This window comes from Polypterus senegalus, chromosome 2 (genome assembly GCF_016835505.1).
Source record: "Polypterus senegalus isolate Bchr_013 chromosome 2, ASM1683550v1, whole genome shotgun sequence".
NCBI lineage: Eukaryota > Metazoa > Chordata > Cladistia > Polypteriformes > Polypteridae > Polypterus > Polypterus senegalus.
Window position 1 is genome coordinate 178939491 of NC_053155.1, and position 24303 is coordinate 178963793.

At 38.6% G+C, this 24303-nt stretch overlaps 1 protein-coding gene across 4 annotated transcripts in view; it reads right to left on the reverse strand.

The window, feature by feature from the left end:
* The window catches only part of LOC120523571 (5-hydroxytryptamine receptor 1F-like), a 282068-nt gene that overhangs the window by 70925 nt on the left and 186840 nt on the right, over window positions 1-24303 (reverse strand). For 3 of the 4 annotated variants that reach the window (XR_005632654.1, XR_005632653.1, XM_039744979.1), the window contains exon 1: window positions 7028-7112. The exons of the other annotated variant lie outside the window; for it this stretch is intronic. Coding sequence is in view for 1 of the 3 variants with exons in the window: in XM_039744979.1 (XP_039600913.1) it covers window positions 7028-7043 (16 nt within the window). In the remaining 2 variants the exon portion in view is untranslated. Of the gene's footprint in view, window positions 1-7027; window positions 7113-24303 lie in introns of those variants that run through there. 4 annotated transcript variants of the gene reach the window in all.

The window sequence follows — 24303 nt, forward strand, 5'->3', positions numbered from 1 at the left end:
ACAAGGAGGTGATGGGTATGGAGTCAAGGAGAGAAATGAAGAAGGTCAGAGAAGAGTGGATTTTGCCAAAAGGATGGACATGGCTGTGGTGAATGTGTATTTTAAGAAGAGGGAGGAACATAGGGTGATGTACAAGAGTGGAGGAAGATACACATAGGTAGATTACATCCTATGTAGAAGAGTCAATCTGAAGGAGATTGAAGACTGCAAAGTAGTGGCAGGGGAAAGTGTAGTTAAGCAGCATAGGATGGTGGTCTGTTGGATGATGTTGGAGATCAAGAAGAGGAAAAGAGTGAGGCAGAGTTAAAAATGTTAAGATTTGCATTGGGTGTGACGAAGATGGACAGGATTAGAAATGAGTACATTAGAGGGTCAGCTCAGGTTGGACGGTTGGAAGATAAAGTCAGAGAGGCGAGATTGCGTTGGTTTGGACATGTGCAGAGGAGAGATCCTGAGTATATTGGGAGAAGGATAGAGCTGCCAGGCAAGAGAAAAAGAGGAAGACCTAAGAGAAGATTTATGGATGTGGTAAGAGAGGACATGCATAATAATGGGTGTAACAGAATAAGATGCAGAGGGCAGAAAGATATTTACTCCCCCGGGTGGAATTGAAGAGTCACAGTGTGTGGAGGAGGAACGATCTCCTCAGTCTGTCAGTGGAGCAAGACAGTGACAAAAGTCTGTCACTGAAGCTACTCCTCTGCCTGGAGATGACACTGTTAAGTGGATGCAGTGGATTCTTCATGATTGACAGGAATCTGCTTAGTGCCCGTCTCTCTGCTACAGATGTTAAACTGTCCAGCTTTATTCCTACAATAGAGCCTGCCTTCTTAACAAGTTTGTCCAGGCGTGAGACGTCCTTCTTCTTTATGCTGCCTCCCTAGCACACCACCGCGTAGAAGAGGGCACTCGCCACAACCATCTGGTAGAACATCTGCAGCATCTTATTGCAGATGTTGAAGGACGCCAACCTTCTAAGAAAGTATAGCCAGCTCTGACCTTTCTTACACAGAGCATCAGTATTGGCAGTCCAGTCCAATTTGTCATCCAGCTGCACTCCCAGGTATTTATAGGTCTGTACCCTCTACACACAGTCTCCTCTGACGATCAAGAATGAAAGGGAAGGTCTAGGGAATGGTAGTGAGACCAGCTATGTTATATGGGTTGGATACGGTGGCACTGACCAGAAAGCAGGAGACAGAGCTGGAAGTGGCAGAGTTAAAGATGTTAAGATTTGCATTGGGTGTGACGAAGATGGACAGGATTAAAAATGAGTACATTAGAGGGCCAGCTCAGGTTGGATGGTTGGAAGATAAAGTCAGAGAGGCGAGATTGCGTTGGTTTGGACATGTGTAGAGGAGAGATGCTGAGTATATTGGGAGAAGGATAGAGCTGCCAGGCAAGAGAAAAAGAGGAAGGCCTAAGAGAAGATTTATGGATGTGGTAAGAGAGGACATGCATAATAATGGGTGTAACAGAATAAGATGCAGAGGGCAGAAAGATATGGAAGAAGATGATGTGCTCTGGCAACCCCTAAAAGGAGTTGCCAAAAGAAGAAGAAGAAGAAGAAGGTATCATAAGGTTTGCAAGTTAAATTGATTCATTTCTAGGCCATGGGAAATCAAGGTCTATCCTGACTGCACTTGGTTCAAGGCAGGAACTTCCCTGAGAATGTTGCCATTCCATCACATGGCCCACTCATGCATGCATCCTAAACTCCATCCATCCATTTTCTAACCCGCTGAATCCGAATACAGGGTCACGGGGGTCTGCTGGAGCCAATCCCAGCCAACACAGGGCACAAGGCAGGAACCAATCCTGAGCAGGGTGCCAACCCACCGCAGACCCTAAACTCACATTTGCACAATTGTATGTCTATAGGAACATGGGTTTTCAAAATCAACATGCATGGTGGAAAACATATGAAGGCAAAGGGAGAATGTAAAAACTCAACATGGACATTTTTTCTTATGTTGCTATTCTCTGTGGCATAGAATATGCTAGTATTTAAAAATTCTGCTAAATGGTAGTGGCCCCTATTTTCCTATCAGAAAGTCATTAAAGGCTTGATGGTGATAGCAATAAAAACCGATTTAGATGCTGTTCCAGCATATCTCCTAAATATTCTAAAGGATTTAAATTTGATGAAGTTAAATTCCATGGTGTATGGCTTCTCATGGTCTTTAACCTACTGAGTTGCTGGACTTGCTCTAAGGCCTGAGGCATAGTCATCTGGATGGTGCTTGAGACCACCTGACTGTTTAACTAGGACATCCAGACATTTGTACCAGTACATATAAATCAGAAGATGAGATCATATATAACATTCTAAGTTTATACTTTGTTTTCTGATAACAGTTTACATGTAAGTAGCATAGGAGCCAGATATTTACCCATGACTCCCACGGATTAACTATTTTGGGTCTTTACATAATATTTAAAGGTAGAGGGGTATTACTAATATTTATCATTTACCTGAATGTTGAATGGTGTAATTGAGATAATTATTACATGTAAATGAACCTAATTGGTAACGGAAGCTAATTATTTAGTCTGTCATGTTGCATTGAACAAGAGGACATGAGGCTCCACCAGTGGGTGTAAATCAAGGATGTCAATGGCTCGAGTCTCTTTTTTATGTACTAAGTATTTTCCACAACTCCTACACAAGTTTTCATCTGAATGTTGGGAACACAGTGAAAGATGAGCAATTCAATGTTGCAAAGCAGCAAGGTAATTCCTTTTCCATTGCAAATTTAAAATTAATAGCATATTCAATAAAATTTCTCAGTTTAGATAGATAGATAGATAGATAGATAGATAGATAGATAGATAGATAGATAGATAGATAGATAGATAGATAGATAGATACTTTATTAATCCCAAGGGGAAATTCACATAATCCAGCAGCAGTATACTGGTAGAAAAAACAATAGCAAAAGTAAATTAGCATTTACTCCCCCGGGTGGAATTGAAGAGTCACAGTGTGTGGAGGAGGAACGATCTCCTCAGTCTGTCAGTGGAGCAAGACAGTGACAAAAGTCTGTCACTGAAGCTACTCCTCTGCCTGGAGATGACACTGTTAAGTGGATGCAGTGGATTCTTCATGATTGACAGGAATCTGCTTAGTGCCCGTCTCTCTGCTACAGATGTTAAACTGTCCAGCTTTATTCCTACAATAGAGCCTGCCTTCTTAACAAGTTTGTCCAGGCGTGAGACGTCCTTCTTCTTTATGCTGCCTCCCTAGCACACCACCGCATAGAAGAGGGCACTCGCCACAACCATCTGGTAGAACATCTGCAGCATCTTATTGCAGATGTCGAAGGACGCCAACCTTCTAAGAAAGTATAGCCAGCTCTGACCTTTCTTACACAGAGCATCAGTATTGGCAGTCCAGTCCAATTTGTCATCCAGCTGCACTCCCAGGTATTTATAGGTCTGTACCCTCTGCACGCAGTCTCCTCTGATGATCACGGGGTCCATGAGGGGCCTGGGCCTCCTAAAATCCACCACCAGGTCCTTGGTCTTGCTGGTGTTCAGGTATAAGTGGTTTGAATCACACCATTTAACAAAGTCTTTGATTAGCTTCCTGTACTCCTCCTCCTGCCCACACTTGATGCAGCCCATAATAGCAGTGTCATCAGCGAACTTTTTCACGTGGCCGAATCATATTGGAAGTCTGATGTATATAGGCTGAACAGGACCGGAGAAAGTACACTCCCCTGCGGCGCTCCTGTGTTGCTGACCACAATGTCAGACCTGCAGTTCCCAAGACGCACTGAGGTCTGTCTGTAAGATAGTCCACGATCCATGCCACCAGGTGTGAGTCTACTTCCATCTCTGTCAGCTTGTTTCTAAGGAGCAGAATTTGGATGGTGTTGAAGGCGCTAGAGAAGTCCAAAAACATAATCATAAACATAGTCCTATTTCCCCGGGTGTTACAGTCCACATACTGGGAGAAGGCAGGTAATGTTTTATCCAGCGTTACATGGTTAAAGTCTCCATTGATTAGCACAAGCGCCTCAGGGTGCTGCATTTGTAACTTAGCAACTGCGGAATGGGTGATGTCACTCGCGATCTCCGCGTTCGCTCGAGGGGGGATGTACAGGTGCCGGTCATAAAATTAGAATATCATGACAAAGTTGATTTATTTCAGTAATTCCATTCAAAAAGTGAAACGTGTATATTAGATTCATTCATTACACACAGACTGATGTATTTAAAATGTTTATTTTTTTTAATTTTGATAATTATAACTGACAACTAATGAAAGTCCCAAATTCAGTATCTCGGAAAATTAGAATATCAATTAAGACCAATGCAAAAAAAGGATTTTTAGAAATGTTGGCCAGCTGAAAGGTATGAACATGAAAAGTATGAGCATGTACAGCACTCAGTATTTAGTTGGGGCTCCTTTGGCCTGGATTAATGCAGCAATGCGGCGTGGCATGGAGTCGATCAGTCTGTGGCACTGCTCAGGTGTTATGAGAGCCCATGTTGCTCTGATAGTGGCCTTCAGCTCTTCCTCTTCACAATACCCCATAGATTTTCTATGGGGTTAAGGTCAGGCGAGTTTGCTGGCCAATCAAGAACAGGGATACCATGGTCCTTAAACCAGGTACTGGTAGTTTTGGCACTTTGTGTAGGTGCCAGGTCCTGTTGGAAAATGACATCTGCATCTCCATAAAGTTCGTCAGCAGCAGGAAGTATGAAGTGCTCTAAAACGTCCTGGTAGATGGCTGCGTTGACCTTGGACCTCAGAAAACACAATGGACCAACACCAGCAGATGACATGGCACCCCAAACCATCAATAACTGTGGAAACTTTACCCTGGACCACAAGCAACGTGGATTATGTGTCTCTCCTCTCTTCCCCCAGACTCTGGGACCTTGATTTCCAAAGGAAATGTAAAATTTACTTTCATCAGAGAACATAACTTTGGACCACTCAGCAGCATTCCAGTCCTTTTTGTCTTTAACCCAGGCGAGACGCTTCTGATGCTTTCTCTTGTTCAAGAGTGGCTTGACACAAGGAATGCGACAGCTGAAACCCATGTCTTGCATACGTCTGTGCGTGGTGGTTCTTGAAGCACTGACTCCAGCTGCAGTACACTCTTAGTGAATCTAACCCCACAGTTTGAATGGGTTTTGTTTCACAATCCTCTCCAGGGTGCGGTTATCCCTATTGCTTGTATACTTTTTTCTACCACATCTTGTCCTTCCCTTCACCTCTCTATTAATGTGCTTGGACACAGAGCTCTGTGAACAGCCAGCCTCTTCAGTAATGACCTTTTGTGTCTTGCCCTCCTTGTGCAAGGTGTCAATGGTCGTCTTTTGGACAACTGTCAAGTCAGCAGTCTTCCCCATGATTGTGTAGCCTACAGAACTAGACTGAGAGACCATTTAAAGGCTTTTGCAGGTGTTTTGCATTAATTAGCTGATTAGAGTGTGGCACCAGTTGTCTTCAATATTGAACCTTTTCACAATATTCTAATTTTCCGAGATACTGAATTTGGGACTTTCATTAGTTGTCAGTTATAATCATCAAAATTGAAAGAAATAAACATTTGAAATACATCAGTCTGTGTGTAATGAATGAATCTAATATACAAGTTTCACTTTTTGAATGGAATTACTGAAATAAATCAACTTTGTCATGATATTCTAATTTTATGACCGGCACCTGTACATAATAACAACAATCACGTGTCCAAACTCTCTGGGCAAGTAATAGGGACGCAGACTTACGGCCAACAGTTTGATGTCCCTGCAGCAATTGGAAATTTTAACATTTACATGTCCTGAGTTGCACCACCTTATATTGACATAGAGAGCGAGTCCCCCTTCTTTCTGCTTCCCACAGGTATTTGCGTCTCTGTCCGCTCTAACTGTGCTAAACCCGGGTAGCTCCATGTTAGCATCTGGGATGGTAGTTGTTAGCCACGTTTTTACTAAAACACATCAAGCTGCATTCTCTGTAGGTTCTGACATTTTTCACTAGCACAGCCAGTTCGTCGATCTTATTTGATAGTGAGTTCACATTTCCAAGGATCACAGAAGGCACTGATGGTTTATAATGCTATTTTCTCGCAAGCTGCTTGGTTTTTATCGTATCTTTTATCTTTGTGCCTGCTCGGCTGCCCCGATATCGTCTTCTTACCTCGTCAGGTAAATAGGGAACCACAGCAGCATGGGCATTTCTTCTCTGTGCTTTAAGTTGATTACTTGAATAGGCGAGTCTTGGAGTGTAAAAATCCATGTCAAGTAGTAAAAATAGTAAAAAGTGTCCAGGGAGCGATTCCACATAAAAGAAAGTGGTAGAAGTGATCAGTGAAATAGAGAAAAATAGAAAAAAAAGGTAAAAAGATAAAGTCATACACGGAGCTGCTGGAATGGCTGCCACTCGCTGCGGTGCCGGAAATAGTTTAAACTCCTCACATAAGATAAAGAACAGGTACTTGTTAACATCAGTAGCTCACACTAATTCATGGACATTACTAGAGCAGTATGTGCCTCAAACCAGGTTTGGACATTGCAAAGCAACACCAGATAAGACACTTTTCATATTTCCCGTCACTGTTGCTAATGTTCCTGCTCACATGGCTCTGTTTCTGAGTCAACAAGGTCTCATTGTATAGCCACAACTGTAGGAAATAAGGGCTACCCAGCAATTCCAGCCAAGGAAGCATGTTGCTAAGCTGGATTTTCTTATTAATTTAGGTTGCATCTGTGTAATAGGTTTTTCAGGATTCTTTGCAACCCTCCTTTACTCCAGATTTTCAACATTTAGCTTCCATTATAAAATAAATTAAATTCAGTTTAGGGTCATGAGAACAAGCATCTACCCCAGAAACACTAGATGCAAGGTGAGACAATCCCTGGAGTCCATCACTGGGTACATTGATGTACACAACATTGTGCAAGTTACACTTGCCAATTAACCTAATCTGCATCTTTGCTATCTTGTACAGCCACTATCTGCATTTAATATAAACAAGAGAAGAGAAATAAACTTGTTTATACTTACTTGTTTTATTCAGCATTCACTCCGTGTCCAGAGTTTGTATGCTAGCCACATTTGATTTGCAATATGACAACTTTTCTTATTTAACTCCTATAATAAACACACTTGATGAGGTGAAAACTTGGGATTTAGCATCATGTGGATTTGGAAAAGGCTGAAAAGAAAACAATGGCAACTGTCATATTGTAGGCAGATATTAGGACTAACCAAACAAGCCTAGTGGACTGAATGAAGTCTTCTATCATTTGTCAAACGTTTTTTCTTACCAAGACCAATAAATTCCATCCAGGCAGCCTTCAGACAGTCAGTCCTCTGTTGGACCTGCTGCTCTATTTAGTATTGGTTCCTGTCTCAAATCCTATGCTACTGTGATAGACCTCTCACAACTCGAATAAAGGACTAATCAGTTTTTGAAAATGAAAGGATAAATTGTGACTTCTTGTTAACATTACTCAATTCCATTGTGTGTGACTTGATAAATCTAAAGTTTCTATAGAATACTTGTTTTGAAAATTGATTCCTATAACTGTTACCACAAGACTTGCTACGGTTATTTTAAAGCTCAGTTTAGTCCTGTTTTTAACACCCCAAATATATTTCCCTTGTTTTCTTTTCTTTTCTTTTTCTTGTACTTCTGTTGTTCTTTCAGCTTACACAGGACATGTGAGAAACAAAAGTACTTCTTTCACTTGTTGTGAGGGCAGTGACACAAGGGGAGATAGGCCTCAAAAAAACAAAAAACAAAATCACACCAGATCTTTCAGCGATTTACCTAGAAAACGGGCCACACTTCAGCAGCTGACCCCAAACTCTCCCAACTTTAAACGCCCACACAGGACTAAAATAGAGCTCAAGTTTTTAAATGTTCAAAATTTTGTAAGTACTGTATACAAAATGCCCTTCAAGTGAGAAGATAACCATACTGTAAATCGTTGGCTTGAAATGACAAAGGCAAAACAATGGTATTTAAATTAAAAAAAAATAAAAATGGGCAGTAAGGGAAGAAATAATAAAGAAAGTTCAAAAATAAGACAATGTTATTTTCTAAAAACGTCAGTCCAAGGCTACCAAGACCAAGTTACAGACTTAAAAAACTGTAGCCTAATCCAAGAGCAAAGAGAGAAGACAATTAACCAGGAAATCTGGAACAGTACTTACAAGACAATGAACTGAACTCCAGAAACACCAATGACACTCTGAGGGATTAAACTCCTCGGCCAGAATAAAAAAAACTAAAGGAGATCCCTCAGCAGTGATGCAGAGGTGGTCCTGTCCATTGTGGTTCCACACACAAAACACAGGTAAACTAAACAAAAACATATACACAATCCATAAAAACTATGCAAACAAAAATACAAAATGATTAAAGTTACTTAAAATAATGATTCAAAAACAACAGAAATGACAAAAAAAAGGAAAATTTACTTAAGTCAGGGATTAGACCCTGGCTGAAACATAACAGCACTATACAATTAGCGTGTTGCTGTCATGTACAATTTCTCTATTATACTTATTTATGCTTCTTCAGAAAAATAAAATACTCAAAGGAAATATAATGTTACTCTTTATTATATAAATACTTTTGCATCATAAACTGTGGCACTATATGAAATAAAGATTAATTAACTAATATGTCTCAGTTTATCCATTCTGCCATAGTTTTAATTTCTGCTAGACCAGTGCACCACAAGAGATTTATTTTCTCTACAATTAGCATCACATTTTTTTTTCTCTTCCGTTTTCACTTGCCCCACAGCATATCCTGTTGTGCAATTTACTATTTCTGCACTCAATTAGCATTTCTTTGTAAACAGTTAATTTTCATGTTTTTTGCAGTTTGATAATCTGAGTAATACTCTGGGCTAGCCTATTATAAAATGCTTTGAATAACAATACATGGAATTGAATTGAATTAATAGTTTCCAGCTGCCCTGCAATCCTGCTCTGGATACGCAGGTTAGGAAAATAAATGGATAGATGGATGGATAGATGGATGGAACTTAATTGACTGGCTTATAAAAAGCTTCAAACACCAAATGTCTGGCAATACTAATGCTGCTTACAAAAGCAAAGCATTTTCCATTCCCATTGAGATTGCAAGGTTCTCCTAAATACTGAAATATGTGGCTTACAGCTGCCACTGAGTCATATTTCAACAAGATTTTGCTCACAAGGTCACTGCATCATTGAGTGTAGAGGAATGACAGTGAGTCATTACATGAGCCGTGATTTACTGGGAGATGCTAGCCTTCCTACTGAATGCTTCCATTAGGATCTTTGGCCTGATAAATATTCAGGCAGTGTTGATATGAAGTCACAATATAAAGTCATATTATGTGGCACAAGTAATGAAGAAGATACTGAGAGACACAGTTGTGCTCATAAGCTACTTGAGGGATCCATAATGGACAGAAATAAAATTGTTATAATATTGCTATTTGTTTTGCTATAATAATGCTCACCAAGAAACTCCTTATAAAAAAGAATTTGGCTCAATGTGAGTATGTGTGGGTGTGCATGTATGAGTGAGTGTGACCCTGAGATGGGACACAGGGATGGCTGCCCATTGCTGCTAGGATAGGCAATGGTTCTTTATGTCCCTGAAGTAAATAAGCAGGTTAGAAAATATATAGATAACTACATGGATATGCTGACTCCTAAGTAGGATATTAAAACCATTGATTCTTACTGTATAATTATTTTTTACTAGTAACAATCACAAGGATAACATCAGCTTATACAATGTATACAAGAAAGTAGCAGTTGTGGTTAGAGCTCCAGTTACAATAATTTGGACAATGTGCTTTATATTCACCAGTAGTGATGAATGTACCCCATTAAATTCACTTTGTCTCTGGTGAAATCATGGAAATCTACCAACAATTCTCGACCAATTATTGTGGTCAAATATCTGATCTGAGTTATGAGGCAGCAAAGCTAATCACTGCACCATATGCCACAAGCAACAAAAGTGTCACAGTTAAAACAAATATCACAAATTAAATACAACAAACAACCACAAATTAGCAATAACTAAATAAAATATAGATCATTGCACTGTGAATCTTGGGCCAAACATTAGCTATACTCTGAAGTGGTGGTGTGGGACTGGCTCGTTACACTTGAAGTCACAACTCTGGGCGCAGTGGGAATGTCTTTTTTGTTTCCAATATATCTTCACAGATGCATCTCACTTTCTTTTTTCATCAAGAATAAAAAGATGCCCTGTAAATAGTAATAAATCTTGTTTTTTATTATTTCACAGTGCATCTGTGTTTTCTGATGAGGTGAAGGAGAAAAGGAGGGCTCCTATATGGCTTGTTTTAAGATTATTGCTGAGCACATTTTGCCAGCGATTAGTGATCAGATTTATAGATCCATTGGAAGTACTAGTAATATTGAAAGTTTTTTGTTTGTTGTCATTTAATGTTTTTTCTTCTTCTTTTTTTGGCTGCTCCTGTTAGGGTTGTCATAGCAGATCATCTTGCTCCATATCCTCCTGTCCTCTACATCTTGCTCTGTGACACCCATCACCTGCATGTTTTCTCTCACCACATCCATAAACCTCCTCTTAGGCCTTCCTCTTTTCCTCTTAACTGGCAGCTGTATCTTTAACATCCTTTCCCCAATATACCCAGCATCTCTCCTCTGCACATGTCCAAACGAATGCAATCTTGCCTCTCTGACTTTGTCTCCTAACCGTCCAACCAGAGCTGACCCTCTAACGTACTCATTTCTAATCCTGGCCATCCTTGTCACACCCAGAACAAATCTTAACATCTTAATCTCTGCCACCTCCAGCTCTATTTGCTGTTCTTTGGTCAGTGCCACCGTCTCCAGCCCATATAATATAGTATATAACACATTAGGTCTCACTTCCGTCCTGTTGACCTTCCGTTCACTCTTGCTGATACCCGTCTGTCACAAAATACTCCTGACACTCTTCTCTGTACTGTTGATTCCAAGTATTTAAACTCATCCACCTTTACTAACTCTACTCCCTGCATCCTCATCATTCCACTGACCTCCCTCTCATTTACACTCATGTATTCTGTCTTGTTCCTACTGACCTTCATTCCTCTCCTCTCTAGAGCATATCTCTACCTCTCCAGGGTCTCCTCAACCTGCTCCCTACTATCGCTACAGATCACAATGTCATCAGCAAAAATCATAGTCCAAAAATATTAATATTTGTGATCATCACCCTCAAAATAATATAAAACAACACTCCACATACCTATGTTACCAAATACCATTGTTTCAAAGTTTTGTGAAAGGAGTAACTTTAAACCCTCATTTCCCATTAGGGAGTGAACCCCTGGGGTCGGTCATATGGCCTGCACAACCTCTTATCATTTTTGCTGAAAACGCCCATTGATTTACTCTTTTTAATAAGGGCATAATTTCCTGAAGAAAATATAGTAAAAAATTGGCCCAAATATGAGGATCTACAGCAGGTGTTTTCAAAGTCGGTCTTGGGGACCCACTGTTGCTTCAGGTTTTTGTTTCAACCAGATTCATAATCAGTGACAACAACTGATAACTCTGATCTCATTTAATTAGCTGATATTTTATCTCTTCTCTTATTCGAGATTCACAAAAGCACAATGGCGTGATTTTTACATCTATAAGACATTTATACATATTTCTATTTTTGCTATTTATTTAAATGCTTAACTCTCTTTTGTTGATTTCATTATATATTGCCCTTTCTCGGTGCAGTTTGCTCCCTGCATTGTATCTTAATAATGACCATTATAATATAATAATCAAAGGCTGCAACTACTTTAGCATCAGACCCACTAATTAGTAAATAATGGATTAATTAAACAATTAAAACACCTGGAAAAGTAGAATGAAAATTAAGATGAAAATATTGTTGAAAGGAAAAAATATACATTATTCCCATATAACTGCTTGGTACATTTTAATATCTCCTTATATAATATGCCACCTTGGCTGTTCATTTGTCTTTCCTGGATTTTAAATCACCTGTAGCTCGCAAACCGTTTGCAAAGTCTTGAACTGAAATGTGGCACACATATACTATGTGACCTCTACTGTCCACTTTCGGGGTGATGGTTTTTATTACTCTTTATTTTTATTTTATTTTATTGTAGAATCAACTTGCGGCAGCAGCCAGCAGAGTGGCCATGTGGCGTATGCGTACAGGCGCCATTCTCATCCCTACCACCTTCACTGTCACTTCCCCTACCTCTTCATATCTTAAATCAGAATGAGGCAGATTGAAGACTAAAGTGCCAGTCTTAAGAGAAAAATGAAGGAAAACGTAATTGCAACACAAACACTGACTTAATCAGTTTTAATGTGAAAAGATGCAGATGAAAGAAGAGAAGCAGCAGGCCGCTAGGCTGGAGAAAAGAAGAGCTGCTCAGGAAGCAGCAAGCGCATCAATCTCTGAGCAAATGAATGTTAAACAGAGACAGAGAAAGAGTATGAAAACTAGGAATGCTCAAGGCAAGTGTATACACTGCACGTTATAATGTAGTGCGCCATTACCGGTACTGGTATATATATGTTTTTTTTACCAAACTTAGTTTTCTAATTTCTACAGTATATTGTTCCTAAACACAGAACCTGGGAAATAACAGTTCCCTTAATTAGTTCAGGAGTCCAATTAAAAACAGAAACTGATTGGAACAAAAACCTGCAGCCACAGTGAGTCCTCAGGACCGAGTTTGAGAAACTCTAGTCTAGAGTGTCAAAAAAGTGGATCCCTAAAACGCTTGACACCTGGCATAACTAGACATCAAGACTAATTAAATGGAATGTCTTATGTGATGGTTTTCTCATACGTGTGAATTAGGAGGCAGCGGACAAAAAGAACTAAAGTGATTTCAAAGTGTTCACAAGTAATTCTTATGAACACCTTACTATCCTCAATGACACTGCTCTGGTTCATAAGTTATTCTGCCTATAAAACTAATTCTGTCAATTAACGTTTATGTGGAATTATTTTTTATTGTGCATGCTTTCTTTGAATTATGTAAAGTCCTGGGGCCTCATGTATAAACGGTGCATATACACAGAAATGTTGTGTAGGAACATTTCCACGTTCAAATCACGATGTATAAAACCTACACTTGGCGTAAAGCCACACACTTTTCCACGGTACCTCTTACCTTGTTGTACGCAAGTTGTCCGCTCGGTTTTGCAGACTGGCAGCACCCAGCATCAAAGCAGTACTACTGTTCCTGTGTGGTTACCCTTTATTTCTTAGAGCCACATTCCTGACGTGGCTTTATAAATACACTGAAACTAACCGAATATTGTTTATTAGTGTAATGCATCTGATTGTAATTAACCTGTAACAATATAATGGCCCAGGGAACAGCCATAGTATTCCAAATATCATAACTGCCTAAGCGTTGTTACTCTCACTGCACCTTCTACTTCTTCTTTCAGCTGCTCCCATTAGGAGTTGCCACAGCAGATCATCTTTTTCCATATTATTCTCACTGCACCACTCGGAGTATTTATATCACTGTATCTGAGTAGGGAATCACAGCAGCAGCTTTGACAGAATTATCGGTATACAGCATCAAGCACACGCTGCCTCAGCCGCGGCAAAACTTTTCAAAGCCTTTCCTGTATGGACCTAACGGTTCAGAAACAGTTTCATCCCAAGAACTATAAACACACTCAATCAATTGCTCCTTGTAGAACTGTTTGTAGTTATAAGTAACTCTGTAAACTTGAACTACAGTTATAATATTGCACAACCTGTGCCACTTTATAAAGCACATATTTACATATGATGACGATATCATTTTTAAGATGAAATGCAGCAAAATATGTTGATTATATTATACAGATAAAACTTAATTTAAATAATCTGTATTGTTAATAATTAAAAATGTGAGGACACGGTGCCACAGCGCTAACAAGTTCACATATTGTTCCTGCCTTGTGCTGTATATTTACTGAGGCTGGAGCGACACTGGAAGGATAGAAGGACAGAATAATTAAACACGTGCTATGAAGATATTTCAGTGTTCCTTAAAAGTTTTGAAGAATCATCATTGTAAGCTTACAGATGGCTTAACGTCTATTACAGAGTTGATTGTGTGGTGATTGGGTATTTGGGGAAAGAAAAGTAAAGACAGGAATTGGATATTAGTATGTTTGAAAGAGACAGTACTGCTACAATAAATACTCCGAAGGTCGCGCATGGCGCAGCAGCATCTTGTGTGAGACATGAATAATCACTCCACCATTGTGTTCCCATGTTTAATAATGTGCTTTCATTCCAATCATCATGAAAATTATATCACGTATACATCTCAGTATTTTAATTATTCAGAGAGCTGTGATATCACGAATGTAATGGATTCTGTGTCCTGTCGGAGAAAGAGAAAGAACGGAAGCAGGTAGTGATTCACACACATAGAGCACATTGAAGATCAAATACAAAACAAAGCATTTAACTTCCTACTTTAGTTACGATGGGATTTGAGAAACTAGTAAATGAAATGATTTTAGGATGAAGTTTATGATGTTCTACTTTAATGACAAAATAAACTACGTGATTAAAGTGTAAATTTCAAGATTAAAGTTGACATTCCGTGCTTTTTTCCCCACTGTGTGCCTATTTTTTTTGTCTGTACACTAATAAGTTCAGACGGTGGGCTACAACTCCCTTTTCATGGCGACTTTGATGTCTGAAAACTTCTTTTTTATTTTGGCACTGTGCGACTCTGTCCGACACGCTATGTCACTCGATCAACTTCCTTTTGTTGATTATACCTCCGTTTAAATCAACAAATAGTATGTTTTTCCTTTGCCTCCACTTGGTATTCGCTGAAATTCTTATATTTTCCCCCGTGCTTTTCCCATTGTCTTTTCACAGAATGCCGAGCTTAAGGGCTATTTATATTGATTTTCATATTCAAAGAGGCGTAATTCTGGGAGGAGTTGGGGCGGGACAGCATGTGCGTGCATGCGCATTACTTTTCACGCTGACTGGGATTTATGTAGTGGAAGAACAAGGAAGTTGGCGAATGCACAGATTCCTGCATCTGCATTTTTCTGTGCATAAGCACATTTCGGCTTTTGTGCTTATGTCATGTTATAGTGAGAATTGTACCCACGGCGTTATGCATGAGGCCCCTGATTTTCTCAGGCATATAACATCTTAACTTAAATAATTAAACAGTAAATGTAGAACATAAAAACATAACTTGTGATGAAATTAAATAATACCATCCATAATAAGTTATATACCTCAGATCTACATTGGGATTTAGCAGAAAGTTCATAAAATAATGAAAGAATGAAGTGGCACACTGACACTCTTCAATTCTGTTAGCATTTGCCTGGCGCAAAATCCATATAATGAGGACATAACAACTAAATAACATCATGTGAATAGTGTTAGCAACAAAACCTATGACACTTGCCATTTTAATTCTGCATACTTATGTCAAGAGAGAAAAGATGGCTGTATACGTGCTAGGATGACTCTGACTCTGAAGTATTATCATTACATCCAGCACATGGCCTTGAACCTATTAAAAAGTGATGTGTAGCTCAGTTGGCGTAATACAAGATATCTATGACAGCAGAGAACAGAGAATCTGTGTTTTTATGCGGGGACAAACAGAAATCTCTCATCCTATGGCAAAGGGACCAAAACCATAGAGTCAGGAACAATATTGTAATAAAAAATCCAGTCATCTGTCAGATTTCTGAATGGCCTTATTTGGGATAAGTTTAAATAGAGTTCATGTTCAAACATCCAGTTCTACACTTGCTTTACTTAATTTAGGATCACATAAGACCAGAGTCAATGCTGGTAACATCAGCTGCAAGGCATCAAACAACCATGGATGGAATCCTAGTCTACTGCAGGGAAAGCTGATACAGAGACAAAATAAAGTTAACAATTAAGATAACATACATTAGTAGGATGTAAACCTTTAAATTCTGAATTAAAAAAATGTAAAATTGGTTGCATGTAGTGTCTTTTGAAATATGTTTTTTTAATTTCAACTGTTTTATACTTCATGGGGAGATGAACTTTGGTTGCTTCAAGGGTATTAAATAACATCATTGAAGCAAAAGAGAGGAAGGGCACAGTTCACACAGTAAGTCAGACAGTTTGCATTGTTATGGTGACAGCACAAATTCACTTCATGAAAAACAAAAATGTGTGACATCACTGGTGATTGCTAAAAACTCATGGAAAGTCAAATCCCCAGATAGCTTTGTCTTTTTTATATCAGGGCACTGTAAGTCTTTGTGTTTTTTGCAGATGAAAGACTTATATGAAAGAAATCATCATATTACAATCAGGATAGTCTAATTATCACTATATAGTATTTGATGGACTGTGATATTAATTTAATGGATGAGAGCATGCAAACTCTGAATGGTTCTTACTTCTGGACATGATGTTTCTATTTGAACAGATCAGTCAAAATTCATTTGTGGATGAAGCATAAATTTAGGCTTGTTTTCTTTAGAATGGTGCTGGTTATGCGCTGACTGCAGGACATGCTCCCTTCCACAAAATGGAAATGGCCTCCCCTGTTACATGCTAATCATAAATTTTATAGGAGGAACAATTAGATTAACCAATTATACTGACTGTTGACAGCATCAGTTAATTTATTTTCAGGAATAGTCTTGACCACAAATCTATTGTCAGGGTCACCAGAACTCAAAGTTAAAAAGGCAAGAAATAGACACAGCGTCAACAACCACACCTCTATGGGTTAATCCACAACTTGGCACACATCAACATTCCTACACTGGATTGGCATTGCAAGAGGACAGGTAATGTACTTGAACATTTTCATATAATGCTACTTTGTTCTATCCCATGAATACTGCAGGTTTCTTCAACCGGTTGGGCCTTTAAACCATTTCATTACTTGTTCATTTTTCCCCTAACAACATTTTTTTAACTTGGGCTACATAATTATTTTTTTCACACAATGGCAAATAATATGGTGCTGTTTGTGCCAGATGTCCTACCATTGTTGACATTCAAAAGTATACATTGTTTTCTTCTGAGCCAGTAGTGACATTTTATTTCATGATGAAATGCCTGAAATGACAGCAAGGTCTCTTTGGGTGAGTCACTTTCTTTCTCAGCTTTGGCAACAAGTTAAGTATGAATTATTTCTATGCCAAAGTGAGAAATGTGTAAGTGACATTACAGCAAGTAGTTAAAATAAGAGATGCTCGCTTTACAGAGTTGATTGTGTGTGAACAGGCATCAGACACTGTGAAGATGTGCCATGTTAAATGTAGTTATCATCCCTCCATCTGAACAATAATTAATAAGCGGAGAGATGCCATCTCTATTGGCGGAGAGCCAAGCAGATAGAATCTTATTCTGTCACCCAAGTGATATATCATAATTACTAAATAATAATCATATTTCCGATTGAAATCCCCCTGCACCTTGTAATTATGTATAACTGGCTCAGAGGAGCATGTATAAAAAGTGATTGTGTAAAGAAAATCAAACAATGATGTTGATGTTTGGATTCCAAATGGTAAAGTGACTACGACAATATTTGTCTGTATTCTGTTAGCACCCTAAAGATTGTGTTTACATCTCCTCTCACTGAAGTGTGCATATTGCGTGTTACATAAAATTCATATGATTATGTAAATTGCTATAGGCTGCATCAGTGAAAACAACCAGAAAGGATCTGCCACCCCTGCACACCTGCAGACTGCTGCTGACGTAATGCCAGTTGGAGAGTTCAAGTCTCAGTTACTGCCAGGAAAAAGTTAAACATTAACTGAAATATGGGTTGATTTTTATTTCCATAGTTATTGTCATCTTTCCCTTTCTAACATGCTTTTTGACCTTTTTATCAATTTTTAAGTTAATGTCACAAGACCAGATATTATTGGTATTTTGTACATTATATTAATCTCCAAGAGGAAATAGATACAAATGTCACTAAATTGGCAGTACAGCAGTCTATGAACTTGTGTAAAAATATTCAATCTGATCAATCGTCCATCAATCAACGTTGTTTCTTTCCAGTTTGGGGTCATGCTATGAAGACTGTTTAATTGTGTCCATTCACACACATGAAAAGGTTGTTTCATTGTTTAGCAGAAATGCCATGAATTATCTTCCTGAACTGAAGCACACTTTAGCCATACATGTTAATGCACTTTATTGTACGTAAATCACCTTCAATAAAGAGAGAAGTTTTGCCACTGAGACAATTCGGATCATACATAAACTGATACACACATTGTCTGAAGAAGTCTAAGGGATGTTTCCTGCTCTGATAGGCTAAAGCAAAGTAAATCTCTTTAATCTTAAGCAGAGAATGCCATGTGAGGACCTAACTCATTTTTTCATATAGACATTGATAAAAATTATATATTGGAAAACTTTCAATAAAATAGTGAGTCATGTATTTAAACATACCAGAGGAAATTCTGAAAACTTGTTGAGAAGTTTACTTAGCTTGGCAGTGACATTCATGTCTCTGGTGACTTTTCCTATGAAGTCAGTAGATGGATTGGGAGATCATGGGGTGTCATGAAGTTGCTAGAAAGGGGTGTGTGCTGCTCCCGATATCTATGCAAAAGGACAAAGGTGCATGACATGGACTCTATCCAGTGACCCAAGATGAAGACTGGACTTCATCGTTACTTTGTCTCTTCAGAGAATCCTTTGGTACCGCTGGTTTAACTTTGTGTCAAATAAGTGGTTTCTCACGGAGTCCTGAATGAGACACATTACCTACATTCTGAGGGGCTTCAGTTATGGTACTACAGCCATGTGGCACAATTCCAAAAGGATGATCTGGCTCACAGGATAGTATTTGTTGAATGCCCAAGTGGATGGACCACGCCAAGGAGATACCCATGTAACAACTGGCTGTGGCAGATAGATGGTCATTTCCAGGGGGTGGAACTGGACTGCGTCTCTGCCTGGGGGGTTGCCAACCAGGATCCCGAGCTGTACCAGTGCATGCTCCCCAACCTGACCTGACCTGACCTGGAGGAAATTTAGGGGGAAGTGCATTTTAAGAAGAACCAAATCTGACAGATATATAACAACAGATACAGTAAAACCTCCAATGCTGTGTCTCCATTATGGAATTTGCAAAATTATGTTTTTAATATGTTTTTTACTGACATTGTAGGTTGTTCTGTAGCTGAGGCTTGATCTCTGTACTTGTCTTTACAACTGATTGTCCAGAAAGTGCAACTTGAACTTTGTTAAAAAAGTGAAAAGATGTGCCACACATAACACAAGGGAGGAAGTGTTAACAGGCAAGTGCTAGTAACAAATTGGTGTATGAAGAAAAGGACAGACAGAATAATCTCTCTTTAGAGAAGATTACAAATGTTTCCATGCAGAGACTGGAAACATTACTCTAGCCTCTTTTTAGTTTAAGAGCTACTATTTGATAGTTTTATGTATGGTACTATTGTTGATTCTGAAATTTCTGTAGCTAGCACATTGGGAATCTAAACGCAATACAAGGCATTTGTGGCAAATTCATTTAATTTTGAAACAGAATGTTGCCAATACAAATAAGCATCCCGTTCCAGACTTGTTTCCTGCACCAATGCTGCTTTTGCAGTTCAGAAGAGCAGCAATCCAACTAGTGAGCACAGTGTGTATGCGTGTAACAGAGATGATGTCATACGACTAAATCCCCTACTATGAGTTTCTTTGCCAGCACGAATAACAATGGCATTAGCCAGCAAAGCTGAAGAGAAGTCCCTCCGCCCAATCAACTGTTTTGGCATTCGAAAGCAAGTGCTCATGATGAAACAAGCTCACTACACTTTAGCACTGTTACTTATGTAATGTTACTTCTCTTTAAAACTTGTATACTAAAAAGCCACCTGTTAATGGTGCTTCCTAGTGACATGCATTCTGGTGTTCACCAACATTTTTTTCATCATTTGGTTCAGTTGTATGGATAGATCACTGACTCCTTAATTCATTTTTTTTACTTCATAACCTTAAAATGCTTATCCTTCAGGGTCAATGATGATACATGCACTAAAAGGAGTAAAGTGCAATCAAACAAAAGTTTATGATATATGATAACAAGTTGCATTTTGTGACTTTCATACAAATGCTGGAACAAGGAGCTCAGAGGATATTTCATATCAGATTCACAGAGCGCAGTATAACTTGGGTGGTCTTGCAGAAGCAGTTAACTTCCTGACATGATCTACATTCACTGGGCAATTTCTGTTTACTGCCTGTATTTTTGTGTGATAACCTGTGTGATCTTGCTACACACGGGCATCTTTTAATTTTTTTTTTTGCATTTTTGCATCAACCGCAGTACCTTTGAAGTTATACATTATAAAGCAAATGTCACAGTTTTGCCACAACAAAGAACAAGAGAGAGATAGAGCGAGAGCCTCAGACACAATCTGTGGTAGACTTATTGATTACTGTTGTGGATAAAATCTCACAGATGAAATTAGGAAAAAGGAAAAACTCCATAGATATATTTGGTTCAGAGAGCATACTGTCTGAAAGTCTTCAGATCTCACAAAATAGATACATATACACATTCACCCATAAAAGCCAGGAAACACTTCTCCTAATTAGTCATGGGACTCTGGAACAACCTATCAAGTCATGCAGTAGTCATGGGAAATCTTGACCAATTTCATAAAGTATCTGAATGAGATATTGGGTTAGCTTAGCTAACGGCTTATCAAATAATCTTGATGGGTTGTATGGGTTCCCCGTGTTTACCAAACATTGTGTTTAAATCTTAAAAATAATAAAATGCAACACAAAATACCTCTCTGTATTATTTTATGTATAGCACCTTTTAATGAGAATGTCATGCCAAACCATTTTATATGAAGAGTACAGTAATACTCAAAGAAAGGCATGTGTTTATCTGCAAAGCATGTTAGAAACAACTAGAGGAATCTCCATTTACAACACGGTTCCTGGAATCTGTCCTTCTGTTTGTCTCTCTGTCTTAAAGCCAACTCTTTATTTCCAGTCAGCACACAAACAGGCTAGGTGACTTTCTTAACTTGTCTTTTACATTATTGCTTTAACAGCACCAGTGTCAAAGAATTTGATTTGCTCATACAAATAAAACACCAATATCAACAGCCTCCATCCACATTTATCAAAGACATATCCATCTCACTTGTGCAAGAGACTCTAAATATGAAGATGTTAATGCTTGAGGTATGGTCAGATAAACATTAGCTCTTGACCAGATGACAGGCAGCACCGAATGAGTAGGGTCTGAAATCTTGTAAGATCTTTGAGGCTTTATTTTTCAGTCCATAAGTGTAGAGTAAAAGCCATGGAAAAAGGAATTCTGTGATTTTTGTTGTCTGTAGTAGTTAAGTATGAATTACCAAAATGCTTCAATAATCAAACAACTTTCAATAAATGAAAAGGATCTTGACTTCTTATTACACTTTTAATTTTTTATGACTGTGCTTTTTTAAATGTGATAAGGAGGAACCTGCACTTCTCTGCCACACCTACATCCAGGCCATTGATGGACAATACAAAAATGAGAATAATCCTCCACCAGTTTAGTTGTTTTCTTAACTATTAGCTCTGGACTATTTAGAATAAACCATTCGATCATTCTAGTTACCTCATTCCTATACCAAGCTGTACAATGGCTGGCTATTTGTGTTCTATCTGACTTTTCAGATTTTTCTTATTTATGACAATGATTATTCTCATATGAATGGAGACTTAGAAATTAAACTTCTGTTTTCATAATCCAAGAAATTCACACAGTCATCTAAGTATTTTAATAATATGAATATTACAAGTTATACTACCTTAAACATTCCTATCAGAAGATGACAACTGAGGAGAAAGAGCAAAGCACTCTTTTGTCTGCATGATCTAGCAAATGCTGTGCTTCTATCATGAGACAGAAGATGACAAGATGGAACTCTTTGTTTAGTCAAAAAGATGTTGTATTCAAAAGCAGACCTCAACAAATTAAACTCATTTTGAAATTCCAAAATGAGATAATGTAAGTGAGTGTTTAAAGGTCTAGAAGTTCAGAATGGTTTAGTTTTCATTTTTATTAAAACTCCTAAATATTAAGGTTTAAACTCCATCTCTAATCTTTGTTTTGCTTAGGCTGTGTTTGGTTTCTTTCTGCATGCCATCTGGCTCCTTCTACTTGCTCAATGGCACCATTCCCCATGGTCAAACCTTTCAAACTATCACTGGATGGTGGTCAAACAAGGAAGTCATGTAAAACCCTGTGGAATATAAAGTATCTTCCAATAGTGTTACAACAGAGAGGTGGAGCAATCACAAAAGAAGTTCAGTGTGCCCATGAACCCACAGCGTGCTGACAGAAACACAACAGCTGGAGTGTGTTCTACATCCTCAATAATTTCAATTCTCCTATTGCTCTGCAAGACTATATTGGATAAATCAATTAATTTATTCCCTTACTTTATTGTTCCAAAGCAGTGATGTTGTAAGTCCTTCCTCTCCTAGCAGGACTAAGTACAATGCAGGAAGCAGTCATCTATCTACATATTCCCTCATATTTCAGTTATGTTCAATTTGAAACATAAACTAAGAAATGCATTTGGTCAGTAAATAAATTGTGATTTACTTATATGCAGAGAGTACAGGGACTGAGTTAAATATAATGCATGCATTTTTAAAATCATGGCACTTCAAAGAATATAACAAAAGTCAATGCCTCTGCTTCTGTTTATTTTGACAATATTGGTTGTAAATGTTGTTCACTGTTATACAGATGGAATTAGGCACTTACAGTAAGTACTTGCCAAACAGATTCTCAATATACTTTGTGTCATCACTTTGAGAATTATTTCTGTTTTTTGGTTCATTGAAGCAACACGTTCAGTTGGCTGTGAGCACAGAAGGAATGCAACATGTCCAGAAAACTGCAAAAATACAAAGAAAGATGTGCAATCAAAGAGCTTTGACTCACTTCCAGTTTAGCATATGTGGCTTTTGCTCCTTACTCTTATACATTCATTTGCAATGTTCAGTCATTGATCAACAAAATGGACAGGCTTGAATTACTTATAGGCTGTAAGACTGACTACACATTAAATGAAGCATTTATTTTATGATATGTTGGCTGAAAGATTTATGACAAGGTACTTAACTTTCCTAGTAGTCAGTGCTGCTTCCTTGTAGCTCCAAATTATTGGGTCTGAATTCTAAATTCCGATCCAGTTGTTGCTTGTATGCAAATCTGTATGGTCAGATATGGCTATCCTTCCACATCCCAAAGATGTTTGTCTAGTGTAAGTCTAAGGCAGCGGCGGCTGCTAGCTTTTGAAACAGGGGAAGCTCATATTAGGCCTTCATCATAAAATTCATTATGTTATTTGTACGTAAATTCTGCCCTCCATTCCTTTTGCAGAAAATGGTCTGTGACCCTGTCGTACCAATTGGCTGTCTTTTCTAGGGACTTAACCAGTTTCCTCTCAATGGTCAGGAGAGCAAGGTTGCTCAAACGATCTTGGCCCATCGTGCTGCGGGTTGACTTGACCCATTTTAAACAGGAGAAGCTCCTCTCTACACCTGCTGATGTAGCACCAATTGTTGCCATTAACGACAACAGCTTGTATAGCTGAGGCATTGCACTATCCAACTCCATGTCTTAAAAAAAACACCAAGAAATCACACAGTTTACCTCTGCTCCCCTGTAAGTCATGATCTGAATATACAGTAGTACTTGAAGTTCAGATCTCAGTCTCCCTGAGTCAAAGAAATGGCCATAACTTTTCAGCACACTTTCAAATGCTTCCTCTGGAAACACTTGTCTCATTTCATCAATTTTCCCTGGATTGACTAATTCTAAGAAGCTCGTGCTTTCCAAATTTGAAAAAAACGCTGAGAAATCTGCTCCATGAGATTGTCTAGGATGGCCATGTACAAATTTCTGTAGCGGTCCTGGGGATCCTGTAATTGTGATAGATGGTGCTTTCTAATAGGTTCGTCTCGAGGGTCTGATGTGAGATTTGCTGCTTTTGCATAAACTGCTTGATAAGCCTCCTCTGACCTCTTCTCCCTAACAAAAGCAAGGAGAGACCCAATTCTTTTTTTGCAGTAAAGAACATCCATAGCCCTTTGCTGGACAATATCAAAGACACCTTCTGTCTCAGAGAATATTTGTTCATATGTGTACAACATGAACACAAACTCAAAATCCTCCAGTTTCATTATGAAGCCTTTGGCAGCATCTAATGTGTCATCATCCATGCTCTCATCCTGGGTAATCTTGTCAAAAGTCTTTTGGAGGCCATTA